This window comes from Atractosteus spatula, chromosome 8 (assembly GCF_055471065.1).
Source record: "Atractosteus spatula isolate fAtrSpa1 chromosome 8, fAtrSpa1.hap1, whole genome shotgun sequence".
Taxonomy (NCBI): Eukaryota; Metazoa; Chordata; class Actinopteri; order Semionotiformes; family Lepisosteidae; genus Atractosteus; species Atractosteus spatula.
In genome coordinates, this window is record NC_142713.1 from 31,993,562 (window position 1) to 32,007,439 (window position 13,878).

Genomic DNA, 13,878 nt, shown 5'->3' on the forward strand with positions numbered 1-13,878 from the left:
TTACTTTCTTCTGCATTATGAAATTCAAGTACCTTTTCTGCAGGTTCACATCATCACATGTCTAAACACATCAATTGTTTTTATTTTTATGTGGCTCTTCATCCTTATTTCAAATCAAAATTTTGATGTTAAAAGGGTTAAAATGTTCAATATTAAATGTTAAAATTGTAGCTTCTTCAATTGTAGTTCTTTAAACTTTACATAAACATTATAGGTTAGACTTACAGTATTTATGATTACAGAATTAGTTTTTAACAAAAGTGAGGAGAACTGAGGCTTTAAGCATATGGATATACCGACATTTGGTACTTAGTGTTGTGTTTTGCTGTTATAAACATATATATTCTCAATTCAAATCAAATAAATTCAACAAAGGAAGCCTGGAAGAATGAGGAACTAAGCATGGTTCTTCCAGTTTGCATGGATGGCAGAACATATCATACCACATTCTGTATAATATAAAACCAGAAACACAATTAAAATATACCTTTCTGAAATTGCTGTCTTTTCAGTGATGAGTGGCAGAAATTCAGTAATAACTCCAATAAGGTCAGTGTAGTCATATTTAGGCTATACTGAGAATTTCAGGGCTAGAATAGATAAAAAATCATGTACATTGTGGAAATATTATTATTAAAATTATTGTACTCTGTCATAACAGAAGAAAATGACATTCTGGTAACTTTCAAAAGCTGGAAAAGCTTCTGGCTTTCAGTTTGATCTGTTTAGTAAAATACCTGCTCTTTTGTCCAGGGCAAGTTAAAATCACACATTCAAAACCCAAGTGCTTTGGAATTGGTCCACTTTTTGTTCACACCACTGAACATGGTAAGTGCGCACTTAATTACCTTTTTCGACTCATCTTTCATTTGGTATTAAGTGCAGTTAGGGTCTTGGCAATTGGGCCTTGAATGGAAGAAGAGCAGAGTAGGTTGAAACTGAGCCAGAGGTTGTGAACTGCAACTTTCAAACGAACTGGGCCACAGACAAATCTACCTCTACCTGCCCCCTGCCCACGGACCCACTACCCAGCATCTGCATCTCAGCATGGTCTTGTTTTTGTATCGTTGCTAACCCTCCCAGTTGTGTCGGCAGTGTGGGGAATGATGGACTGGTGATGACTTCACTTCATTTTACCTGATTACTATTAAGTTTGTGATTGCTGTTGTTTTTGTGGATCAATGTCACTTTAATTAACTTAAAACCAAAGCATTTGTACTTTAAGGATCATATAAAGGGAGGGTTACTTACAGTATGTGACAGACAGTAAGTAACATAAATACATTATGTGACAGTATAGGGGTGGACTTGGTTACTGTATATGTGAATTTGTTCTGTGCACTGAACCCTCACAAATGTTGGGACCCTGCTGTATAAGGAAGTCATTTGAGTGAATAGATATTTACTTTTTAGGCAATAAAGTATATGCAGTGCTTTCATTGCTTCTCTGTATGAGTTAATCTCTGCTCTCGAAACAGTTTTCAACTTTGGGTCAAGTGTTTTCTCGACATCATTTTTAGCCATGCCTTATTTGAAATAAGCACTTCTTGTTGTATATACAGTACATGTATTCTACTGAGGTTTTTCCAGATTTTTCAACACTGTCAAAATTCTGATATCAGTAAGTCAACTTAGACCCCTAAGTCCTTTTCACAGGTTAACCCATCAAAGGTCAGCACGCATTTGTGAATGTACAAATGCAGAAACATTTGATATCTGTGTAGAGTCTTCAACAAACCACTTACTTTGTTGATATTTTAACTTGTTTTCATTCATTCAGTCTTTGTGTAAAGTAACATGTAGATGCATGTACTATTCACTTACAGTATACTGATACACTGAATATGTTTAAGATTCAATTCTGGAAGGAGGTAAATTCCATTCATTCCCATTCCATAGCATGGTCTGTCAGATGTCTCAGTGCTGTTGCTTTTCATTACAACAGGTCATTCACACTACAGGAGGGGTGGAGTTGGCCAAAAGCATCCTCAGCCCTCTACTCACCAAAGATGCAATTGACTTTCTGCACTCCACTGTCACTCCTGAAGAAAGGCAGCTCTGGATGTCACTTGGCGATACATGGACTAAGTCAAGGTAAAAAAAAAAGCTTCAGGGCTTCTCCACAAGCCTGCATTTGTTTTCATAGCTGCTACAGGCAAGCATGGTAAGCATTTCTGTGACATGATAAAGTAGTTATTTAAAATGTGACGAGGCATATTTTTGTAGTTTTACATAGAATACAATAGTTTCCACAGTCATTATTTTATTTACTTTATTACAATATCTTCATGTGGTATGAAATTAGAGAGATATTCTGTTTAAATATGTAGAAACTATTCATTCTATTTAGTCTTGGTCTGGAAAGTATAAAGAGCTTTGCTGATAATATATTTAGATGCTGTAATAATGTATTTCAGGCAAAAAATGCAGATACAATTTCTTTTCCTGAGATATAATTTTCTAATCTGAATTTAAGTTCCTGTCATATGTCTGCTAAAAACTAGAAATAGCTGTTGTTCAGCTATGTTGTTCATAGCTGTTGACAGGACATTTTAAGAATATGCTATTTTGGTGATGGAAGAAACAGTGTAATAGATGGATATTTTTTGCCAGGAATAAATACTATAGAATCCTTCTTCCAGTGTTCTGCTCTGTTGTCTCGTCTTCTCCAGGATGGAATGGCCCAAAGAGCAGTATGTTCCCCCTTATGTCCCTCATTTCCGCAATGGCTGGGAGCCCCCATTACTCACTTTCATGGGCACGTCCCGCGAGCAAGAGCTCAACCAGCTGGCAGAGTCTTTAGCCAACGTCGCTGAGCTCCAGCGCAAGGAGGAGCTGCGCAGACTGTCTCTCGAGGTGAGCTGTGTGTGAGAAGCATTTGTCCCGGAGTTGCTGCTTTGTGTTTGAGATGTGTTAATATAGGAAATGCCTTTAATGTTAATAGAAGTCTGAACTTTTCTGACAGTTACATGTGAAGTTTTCCTTTGTATTGATTGATGTTTATTAAAGGTGTGTGTGTGTGTATTCCAATCAAGTTAAGGAATTTCGGCAGCAGGAAGTGCTGTCAACGTATTTGACTTTCTCAAGAAACAGAAGAGAATCTCAAGAATGAGTCGGCAGTGAATTAAGGAAGGGAAAGTAGTTGTCAAGACAAAAAGTAGTGGTTGAGAAATATTAGTGGTAGTTGTGGTAAAGTGATGGATAATGGTGCTTGACCTGCTTTACAGCATTTACAGTAAGTGGTAGAAAAAAGCACAGAAATGTTAAATCCTAGGCTAGACCATGTGATGCCAACACTGCAGCTACACTCAGAGTGTAATCAGCTGATTTAGGCACAGAACTTGGTAAGGTGGTTTGAGAGTGTTGTGGTGAATGTGTTACTTGCAGGTGCAGGTGTGAGATTTGTGTTTGATTTTGTTAATTATGGGTGGCTATGTAGGTGCGAGAATAGAACAGGACAGTTGTTGTGTATTTATAATACTACAGTATGTGGTTTTCTTTTTTTCAAATGTACTGTAAATATTGATGCAGTGTCTATATGTAGATGTACAGTAGGGATATGGTTGATGCTATAGGGTCAAGTCATACTAGGGTCTTTTGATGTCAACTCAGCAAGAGTTGCATACCTCTAGATTCTGTTTATGTGCTGTGTGTAATGGAAGATACAGGTTGGATATGAAACAAGTGTGACTATTTAAACTCAAAATGATGAAGATATGCTGAGACATGTTATGGGGTGACATAATATTGATTGTATTGAGATCTAATACTCCTTGTTTTTTTTTCTCTTTTCGTCTGCAATTTTTCAGCAACCCAGTGTCCAGGACTTTCCTCCAAGCGATGGGTATGCATTCAGTAACACAGCTTACAAAAGAGGGCACTATCTGGACCAGGAGATGGCTGTCGCTGCCTTTAAGCAGGCAGTCAGTCGGCATGTAGATAGGTAACAACAGACACTTGGCTGAGTGACAGGCCGTGGATAACTGTCAGGCTTTACTGTCAACCTAGGGAATGGTGCTGGGATTCTTTTCTCGCTCAATATTGTTCATCCTTCCTTGTTTGTTAAGAATGCCTTTTTATTCTCTTATCAGTGTAATGAAAAATCTCACAAAAAAGGAAAATAAGAAAACAGTTCCCCCAAGTAGTTAATGTATATGAGAATCAAAGATATGTAGGAAACAAAAAAATAGAAAACTGATTATTGATATTTTTGAAGACCAGTGTACTTGTAACAAAACCCCAAAATTACAGGAATTACCATGCAGACCTGGAGAATTTGTTATTCATTAACTGTCATTGAATTTCAGGTCAAAATATGTATTCAATCTTCTCAGAATTGAAAAAGATTTAAGCATGATCTGTTTTGTTCAATTTAATATATTTTTTATTCTGTTCTACCAGTAAAGATAGCAATCAGTTTTTTCCTTACATTTTTGTGATGCCTGAAAGAGCTTTATTCAAAAGGTTTTAATTCTGTTTATGATATTGTACATGGACAGCAGCTTTAATTTCAATAATGCATCTGTCACATCCTGTTCACAATTCTTTGTTTATTCTCTATCCTCTTTCATTCTGTCTACTGTGAGTTTGCCAGATAATTATTCCAATATTATTCTGTGAAACTAACATCAAGGTCAGATAAAAGGAAAGCATACTTTTTAAACTTATAAGATTTGTATTGAAATTTTGACACTCTAATTTATTGTGGTACTAGAAAAATAGATTAATTCTTTACAGTTGATGTTTCTGATCACACTGATTGGTAATTATTAGTAATTAATTAAAATTATATTAATTCATACAAAATGTATTGTAATAAAACTTAAACTTGATATTTTTAAGTTTGTCCATTTTATATCCTTTATATTCCCTCTTTCAAGCATAGTTCCCTATTCTTCTCGCGTGTTTCTGTATAGCACAAATAAGCAGTGCATTAAAAATGGAATAGAATAAAAATATAAAGTTTTACATTAAAGAAAGTAATCAGTTTGGGAAAGGCCAAAGCATTTAAACCAAGATATTCTTGTAATTTCAAATGTAACATAATATTTCTGTCTGCTTGTGTAAATATTACATCATGGCAACACAAGCTTATGGTAAACGTAATAACTGAAATATGTAATGTAAACCAGTCAATTTAGATAAAGAACATTTCTCCAAAAAAGGTAGAATATCATAAAGGTTGGACAATTAGATTTTAATACTCTTTTTACTAGATTCTTATGGTGCAAACATTTCTCTGTGGTCAGGCATGCAGCATATACTGTACTCATTACTTTGTACTCTTCAGGTACAAAGTCATGCTTTTTTCCCTCTAAATCTCCTCCTTATAGGTTTGTTTTTCCAAATTTGTCTTTATAAACTATCCTTGAGACATCAAAGTGTTACTTTTTGCGTTTATTCTTTAAAATCTTGTATTTTCTAGATTTCCTTCCTTTCTGATACTAAAGCACGGACACTTCTCCACGGCTGTGACAGTCAACAACCTAGTTAGCCACCTGTTTCATGTTTGTTTTGGGCCTGCTGATGAATGTTTTGCACTGTGACAGAAACATCATCTACGTGTCTTAACAAAATTGTAGTTTTTTTGTTACGTGAAATTATTTGTATGGGCGGTGGTGCACTGGTTAGCATTGCTGCCTCACAGTGCTGGTTCCCTGGGTTTGTGTGTTCTCCCAGTGCTTGCAAGTGTTTCTTCTGGGTGCTCTGGTTTCCTCCCACAGTCCAAACACATACTGGTAGGTTAATTGGCTTCTAGGAAAAGTGGCCCTGGGGTGAGTGTGTCTTTGTCTCTGTCTGTGTGTTCCCTGTGATGAACTAAATTAGCTTCCCAACTTGGGTGTGTCTGCCTTGCAGCCGTAGCAAATGTTTTTCTGGATATGGTAACAGCTTGGTTGCTACGGCATTACCACCTTGTAACCTGATCTAATATCTAAGAAATATTCGGCCTTTTCAGCACTGTGACGGCCTGTGAGGAAAACCTGGTTCCTGCTGTGTAAGTGGTGTTTGTGGACCGTAAGGTGGTCTTCACCCTGGACTAGAGTGTACATACTAGACCACCAAGTTGGTGACCGGGGACACTATGCTGCAGGTGGTGTCATCCTTTGAATGAGACATTGAACCAAGGTCCTAAATATTTGATCATTAAATGACCCATGGCAATATTCATAAGAGTATAATTGTTTTGTGGGCTCCAAACTTAATTTTAATTTGGGTTTGCATAGCTTAGCCTAACCTACGTTTTTCCCTTAATTAATTTTTTTATAGATTTGTTCAACTGTCTAGATGGGAGTGAAAAGTAAAATACAAATGCATGTATTTTTTATTTCTGTATTTTTTAATTTAATGTGTATTATTTTTTCAGAAATTATGAAGCCCATGGAAGAATCCAACCAAAGAATTATGCCAAATCTAAGTACGATTTTGTAGCAAGGAACACCACCGAATTATCTGTTTTGAAGGATGAAGTCTTAGAGGTAGAAGATCTAATCTTTTCTTGGTTTAAAAACAAAGTAGTTAGTATCAATGAGGGAACTTAATATTAATGTGGTTTCTGTTTAAGATTTGGAGATGTGAATAAGGGCCTTCTTCATTCAGTTATTGAAGCACGTTTTCAGAGGTCCACCTGATGTTGTCCATATGCTGGTGTTGCCAGCTCATAATGGTCCCCTACTTTGTGTAAAGTGTTGTGGAATGAAAAGTGCTATATCAATGCAATTAATTCTTAAATAATTATGTTATTGTGTATTGAGCTATAATTTCTTTCAGGACTAGTTCACAGTTATCAGTAACTGGTAATTCAAATATCTCTGGTACAGATCCTAAGGTTCAGGTGTTTTAATCTTATGCAGGATAAAAAGTTTCAGTTTGGAACAAATTGTGGTTGAAGGCTGTTTTTTGCAGGTGCTGGATGACAGAAAGCAGTGGTGGAAAGTTAGAAATGCAAGTGGGGCTTCAGGGTACGTGCCAAACAACATCCTGGAAATTACCAGGACTGTGGATATGGTTACAGGACGGACAGACCCTGTCTATAGCCACACCATTCAGGTGAGCATCAGGGCAAAGGTCAGACTATTCATCAGCACCAACTTAGTTTCTGCTTGGGGAGGCTTACTATATGAAATATTTGCCAGTTGAGTGTATGTACAGTACCTTATATTCTATGGATTTATTAATGTTAATCAATAAATATTGCTGTTGAATGTAATGTGTGAAATATCAGAGTGATTGTGTAAAAGCAATGCAATTAATATGTTTTATCACATGACATAAACAGATTCTACATCATTAGTGAATTTGCAAAAATAATATATTGACTATTCAAAAACATAATTGTTGTTACCCACAATTTTTTGGATTCTTCCTTTAACACAGCCTTATGGTAATGAATATCTTTTCATTGCCCCTTTTCAATTTTTATTATTGCATTTCTTCAGTGCTGCTTATGATGTAGCCTTTTCTCCATTCTGAGGATGGAGGCAGGGAGTTTGAATGCTGAAATGCAATCCCTTACTAAAGCAGAGCCAATTGTGCTGTATTCGGAGTGTTCGGAAGTGGTTTATTAATTCAAATGTACTAATTCAAATGCATAATCAACAGAACAAAATAGTTCTACGTATTTGTTTCATCATATTGGAAAGAAAATAGCATATGCATGCATTATTTATTGTACTGATCCAGACATCCAACTTAATCTGCCATATTAAGAACCTGTCATAAAATACTTAAAAGGACTTGCATACTGTACATTATCTACATTTATTTCATTTTTTAATATTCTTATTTTTTTCTTACTGTTTTTGAATAAACTACATCACACAGTACGATTATGCTACTGTAGATTAAAATTCCCTGTAAACACTTTCCCAGGCCCTTTGGAACTGATATTACTGTTTCAAAGAAGAGTGTGCGCTGGGCATATCAGCACAGTGTGAAACATTCTTCATTCAAATGTTTTCTCAGAATCAGACTGGTTCCACAATTATTTTGCCAGAAGCAAACATTTGTTTGGTTAATCTTTTCATGAGCTCCAGCAGATGACCAGAGTATATAAAAAGCTATGGAACAAGAAATATTGGTAAATCTGGTGTTATGACCCTGTCCTTAAAGTCATTATATTAATGTTCTATAATATTAAATGGGTTAATAATGTCTTTCTTCAGCTCTGCATTCTAATAATAAACATATTGCAAATCCACTGAAAACAGATTTTTTCAATTAAATGTCCTAAGGACTATATACAACTGCATAACAAACTGAATCTTATTTAATTTAATGATGTGCCAAAGTGGACCTTAAAAATTGGGAATTATATTACAGCTCTGCCAAAGCAATGTGAGTATATGATTAATATGTATTAATCATATTTGCAATATCTTAATTTTTCCTCAATTTTTTCCTTTGCTTTTTTGTTTTAAATTTATAAAGCTAATGATGCCAAAGAAGGAATTTGAGTTGTTCAAGGTAGGGCTGTTTTTGTGCTGGATTTGTGCTACTAGAACCCTTCCCTTTGTTTTTTTAATCTGCTAGACATGCAGTCTTTTTTCCTTATTAATGACAAAGATGTTGGCAGATTGAAACCCTGCTGTTTTGAAAATCAAATAAATCTTAGATAACACTGCAACAGGCTCTCAGCTATCTTACTGTTCTTCAAAAAAGAAGTGGAGAGGAGAGGATAAGATCAGTCGTTAAATCAAAAGGAGTGGCTAGAATTCATCATACAGTTTCCAGTCCCCCCTTTCAGTATACAGTATGTATTTACTGAGGTTTGTTTAATGATTAGAAAAGAAAAAAAAGATCAGGTATTTACTAGATTGAAGGAATGTTTAGTGTCTAGATTGCCTTGACATTGACATGCTGCTCAGTAGTTTAGGATATTCCTGTCTCTCATGGAAAACTTAATTTGAATAGTTTTTTATATAAGAGAAAAGTGTAGCATTAAAACTACATGGTAATTTAAAGGTTACTTATAAACTTTTAATGTTTTAGTCAAGCTTTTGTCAAGCTACAGTATGGAGCTGTATTTTTACAATCTGTCAGCTTTAAGTCATTAGAAACCCAAATGTCTTTTCTTATATAAAATTGTATTATGATATGTGGCCTTCTCTTGGAAATGATTTCTAACATTTGGTCTGATACACTGATGTTTATTAAAGTTGTTATTTTTGAAAAACACTCTATAAAAACACTCTATAGACTTATAGTACTGTATAGCTTATAGTATTTTCACATTTTCTTTATCAACTTGGAGAGCTCGGTTGTTGATGATGTGGACATAACAGAGCATTTTATAGGACATTCCTATAGAGAATGTAGACTTATTTAGCCCAAAGCTTCTGCAAAATACAGGCCCTGCCAAAATATATTTAATATAATTAAATTACATTAATATAGCAATTGCAGGAATATGATACTGTATGTAGTATGATTAACACTCTCTAACATCTAAAGGCATAAGAACATTCACAATTATTCTGCTGTTTTTAGGGAGACCATGTTTCTACCTCGTTTACCTACCTTTTCATCAAAAATGATGGTGTTTATGGTGTCCGTTACATTTGAAACCTTACAAACTATGAGAAGGCCCCATTCCAGTTACACACTTTTTCAAATTTGTTTTGCAAAATGTAAAAATGTACATCCAGAATGTAAAAGGACAAATAATTGGCAAAAAATAATAGATTAACACTAATTTATTTTAAATTGTAGACATTTGGGTTATGTTTTTTTTTAACAAGGCATGAATTTGCTTTTATTACTGAAGTTGTCAGCCTTATTATTGTACATGTACAGTATATGATCACACCTCCACAAAAGTATTTTGTTTTTTTTACTTTAAAGTAAATTAATGAATATAGCTCTAACAGTGGTGTTAGAGATTCTTTTTTAAATAATCAATTGAAAAAATGTGTTTTGGATGTCAATATTTCATTAATCATCCTAAAAAAGAGAAGTGCAAAAAGGTGCACAAAATACTTGCACAAAAAACTCTACTGGAAGGCCGTCTTAAGCCAGGAGATTTCCCATTTCCATAGACAATAATGCTGTATTATAAAATATAATGCAGACAGGGGAATCTAATCCAGCCATTTCCCCCAGGAGATTATAGGAATATATTAATATAATATAATATAAATGTACCATTTATATCGGTTGTATCATATGTAGTTTTCCCATCCTCCTTTAAGATACTTGTAATTGCACTTTTTTCCCTTCCCTTAATTAATTGTTAGAAGATGTCCAGGTTTTTTACTAAATTCAAATTGGGTTTGATGAGCTCTAAACAGTAAAAATCAAGTTTCCTTTTCACTTCTTTGATTAAGTTGATGTCTGAACTCTAGAACTCCAGAACTCCAGAACTTTTTTATGATGTACTTCAGAAGGAGTGATCTGATAAATAATTTCCATCTTCTTTAGTTCTAATCGAAAATATTATTTTTCCTAAATGAAGAAAATGAGCTAAGTTTACCTCTGAGGACAGCTTATGCTGTTTTCCCAAAGTATGGCGAGAGAGCACTCCATTGAACTATTATTTTCCAGAAAAAGTTCCCATTCCTTCTGAAAAAATATTAAATGATTCATCCTTTAATAATGAGATGTTAAAGCAACATCTATATTTCTTAAACTGGCTATGATTAAGATGTTAAAATGTATAAGCACATGGTCAGACTTTATTACTGGTTATACAATATGAGAACTTGAACAATCAAATTATTCATAAGAAAGAAATGAATGTGTTTATGGGTTTTATGAACTGGAAAGAATAAAGTATATTTTCTATTTGTTGGACTGAATAGGCGCCAAATGTCACATAAACCCAAATCATTGATATACTTACTGTATTAACTACGAAACCTGTAACTGAAAGTTTAAAATATCTGACATGACTGATCTGTCTAAACTATGCTGTAGCATTAAATTGAAGTCACCACCATGACCAGAATCTCTTTAGAGCATAAATTAATTTCTGAAAAAGTGAAAGAATTCAGGATTGTCTTCATTTGGGGCATTTATGATTATTATTATAAAATGCTTTGTATTTATTTCACAGTGAATTACAATATATATTTCCCTTCAGGACTGATTATTGAAAGTACAGGACTGATTAGTGAATAGATTTATTAATGAAAATGTCTCTACCACTTGAAGAGGCAGAAATTATATTTGAAACCCATTTACATTGCAAAAGTTGGTTATGTTCTAAGTCCAGCAATTGTGTTTTCTGCACAAGCTTATTATTTCTTACTTTTTAATGGAGACAATGATACCATTAACATTCCAAAACCTAAAATTCATAGATTGCGATATATTAACTGTACTTTTTGACCAGTACTCTTATTCAATAAAATTTAAATTACAAAAACAATTAAATATGAGGTAAAGAGAGAAAGGAAAAAGAAAGGGGGTGAAGTGGAGGAAAGCGAAATTTTTCAAAAAGACAGAAATAAGAAAGGGGTTAAATACAAAAGGATAATAATAAGGTAATGAATACTTCAGTCTCCACAAATACCCACATACACTGTACTGTATAAAGAATCCACATATACTGTAGGTACATTTACTCTTCTTACACAAAACAAAACAGCAAAATCAATGAAAATAACAAAAACAATGACCAGCAGCTAGTAACACAACAAAATGAAAAAAAATATTAATAAATAGGCATACCGCATTTGACAAGTACTGTATATTAACCAAAACATGGTATCATACAGTACATAACAGTATTAATGTGAACAGTTAACAACACTACAGTAGCCTTAAGCCTAGATTTCTTTAATTTTGGAGAAGTTCCATTCATTTTTAAAACTGCCATGGAGTTAGCTTTGAATCTCTAAGAAGGTGACCATCTATAGTATGTATAATTTGTCAATATTATAACAGTGCATCTGTGTGTGATGCTTCAAGTCTGGAAGGAGATTATTTCTTCCCTTATTGATTTCTAGGGGGAATTGTGCCAAACCAAGTATCTTTTAGTTCCCTTCCACTCCTTCTTCCACCTCCTTCTTATCTCCCTTCAGAAAAGTGAGAGGGACGGTCAGGAGAAAACGTTTATGTACTGAAGCTGCAGCACCCTTATTTGTGGGAACAATGCTGTCTATGAAGCCTTATTTAGCAGCTTGATTCCGTTGCTGATAGCCTCCTTTAGTAGCGAGAGTTTTGCAGCTGGCGGTTTCAGCTTATACCGTCCTTCTACTCCCTCTGTGACAGGAGTAGACCTAACAATACAGCTGCTTGCATTGATATCGACCGACTGCTGAACTAATGCCAATGCTGCTATTTCCGTATTGTTTTTCTTTTTGAAGAAAGGAGTGATGATTTGTAAATTGTAATGTAATTCTACTTTATTTCTCCTTTATGAATAAAAATCTTTTTTATTTTTTAGTTTTTCTCACACACTTGAATCATTTAATTTGATTGTTTCTGACTAACATTGCCTTTATAGGCTATAACATAACATTAGTGAGATTGATGACATATGAGTGTTCATTTTTAAATAAATATGCCAGACTAATAGTGGTATCTAGACCAATCACATGGTCATTGTGAAAAAATACCACCTACGAGCAATAAAGTAGTATCTTATTTGCAAAGCTCTGGTAGGTATTTGGAGCTAGTTATTGGATTTTTTTTGCTTTTAGAGAAAACTAAAATACTGTAGATAAAAGCACTTCACCAGGTTGAGCTAACAAAAACAGAATGGTAAGTTCTCTCAACAAGGTTCAGATAAAGAAAGGGTCACAGAGCAGCTTTCTGTAGAAGACAATAACTGGCTTACCTATTTCAAGCCACAAGTATATACAGTAAAATCCAACTCTTGCTTTTAGGAAGAGCAAATCTCTACCTTGTTCTAACATTGTTTTAATATGTGTGACATAGTGTTGCAACATTAGTGGTTCATTTCACACCATTGTTGGCTTCAGTTTGGTTGACATTTACTGGTTCAACTATGACTTTACTGTGAAGCACTCGAGTTCAAGGTGTATGATGAGAAACACTAAGCAATAATGATTTTATTAAATAGTCAATTTTATAGGCATAATATGAGCTTCATAGCGTCCCCTAGTTTTTTTTTTCCCCCACCACCAAAAAATATACTGGGCATCAAAAGAAACATCTATTTATACATCATTTTTATAAAAGTAAAGATTTTAATTTTGAATACTGATTAAATGTTTTTGTTATCATTTATATTAATTGATAAAAAAAGAGGGATCCCATTAGCAGGTGTGGTGCATACATGAAAAAGTTTAAGTGCAACAGACCATTTGATGGGGAACTCCAAACGTCATGGTCTGGGTAGGAGTATCTAGTTGTTACAGAACTCCATTTATAATGGATGGCAATCTGACCACACAATTCTACATTGGTCAAGACTTGGGACATGACAGCATTCCTGCAGGACAGTGCAAGTCTTCATGCTGCTCATGTACTGTAACAACAGCATTCAAACAAGATAAAAATGTGACGATTCTGCCATTGATGTTGTACTCATCACACTTCACACCTGTTGAACATCTGTGGGATGAGCTGGGGTAGTGTGTGGCTCAGAGACCAGGGCTGTTCCAGGCAGTACAACAAAATGAGTCTGAATCCCACAAGACAGCATGACAGCATCTGCAACCTGGTTAAAGTACTGTATGTGTCACAAATATACAGCTTGTAATGCTTTCAGTACTGACCCCACATAGACTGTAGCCAATAGACTGTTACTGTCATAGTACAAACCTCTTTGAAGATTAGTGTTAATGGGCATAATGGAAATACCTAAGTTAATTCAGTTCAGTAAAATGTCAGAGCACATGCTACAAAAAAGATTGTTGTTTTCCGGATAAGTGTTTTTTTCTTGCTGTTAAAAGCAATATGTTTCTTTGGATG

The 13,878-nt window shown here is 34.6% G+C and overlaps 1 protein-coding gene across 6 annotated transcripts in view; it reads left to right on the forward strand.

Moving 5' to 3' along the window:
• eps8a (EGFR pathway substrate 8a, signaling adaptor) overlaps positions 1 to 13,878 on the forward strand; it is a 96,537-nt gene that overhangs the window by 69,332 nt on the left and 13,327 nt on the right. For 3 of the 6 annotated variants that reach the window (XM_088922875.1, XM_088922876.1, XM_088922874.1), the window contains 7 exons: positions 754 to 828; positions 1,946 to 2,094; positions 2,673 to 2,856; positions 3,810 to 3,943; positions 6,365 to 6,476; positions 6,904 to 7,047; positions 8,428 to 8,463. In XM_088922875.1, the coding sequence (XP_088779001.1) occupies positions 754 to 828; positions 1,946 to 2,094; positions 2,673 to 2,856; positions 3,810 to 3,943; positions 6,365 to 6,476; positions 6,904 to 7,047; positions 8,428 to 8,463 (834 nt within the window). The remainder of the gene's footprint in view (positions 1 to 753; positions 829 to 1,945; positions 2,095 to 2,672; positions 2,857 to 3,809; positions 3,944 to 6,364; positions 6,477 to 6,903; positions 7,048 to 8,427; positions 8,464 to 13,878) is intronic. The other 3 variants (XM_088922878.1, XM_088922879.1, XM_088922877.1) reach the window with 3 other exon arrangements.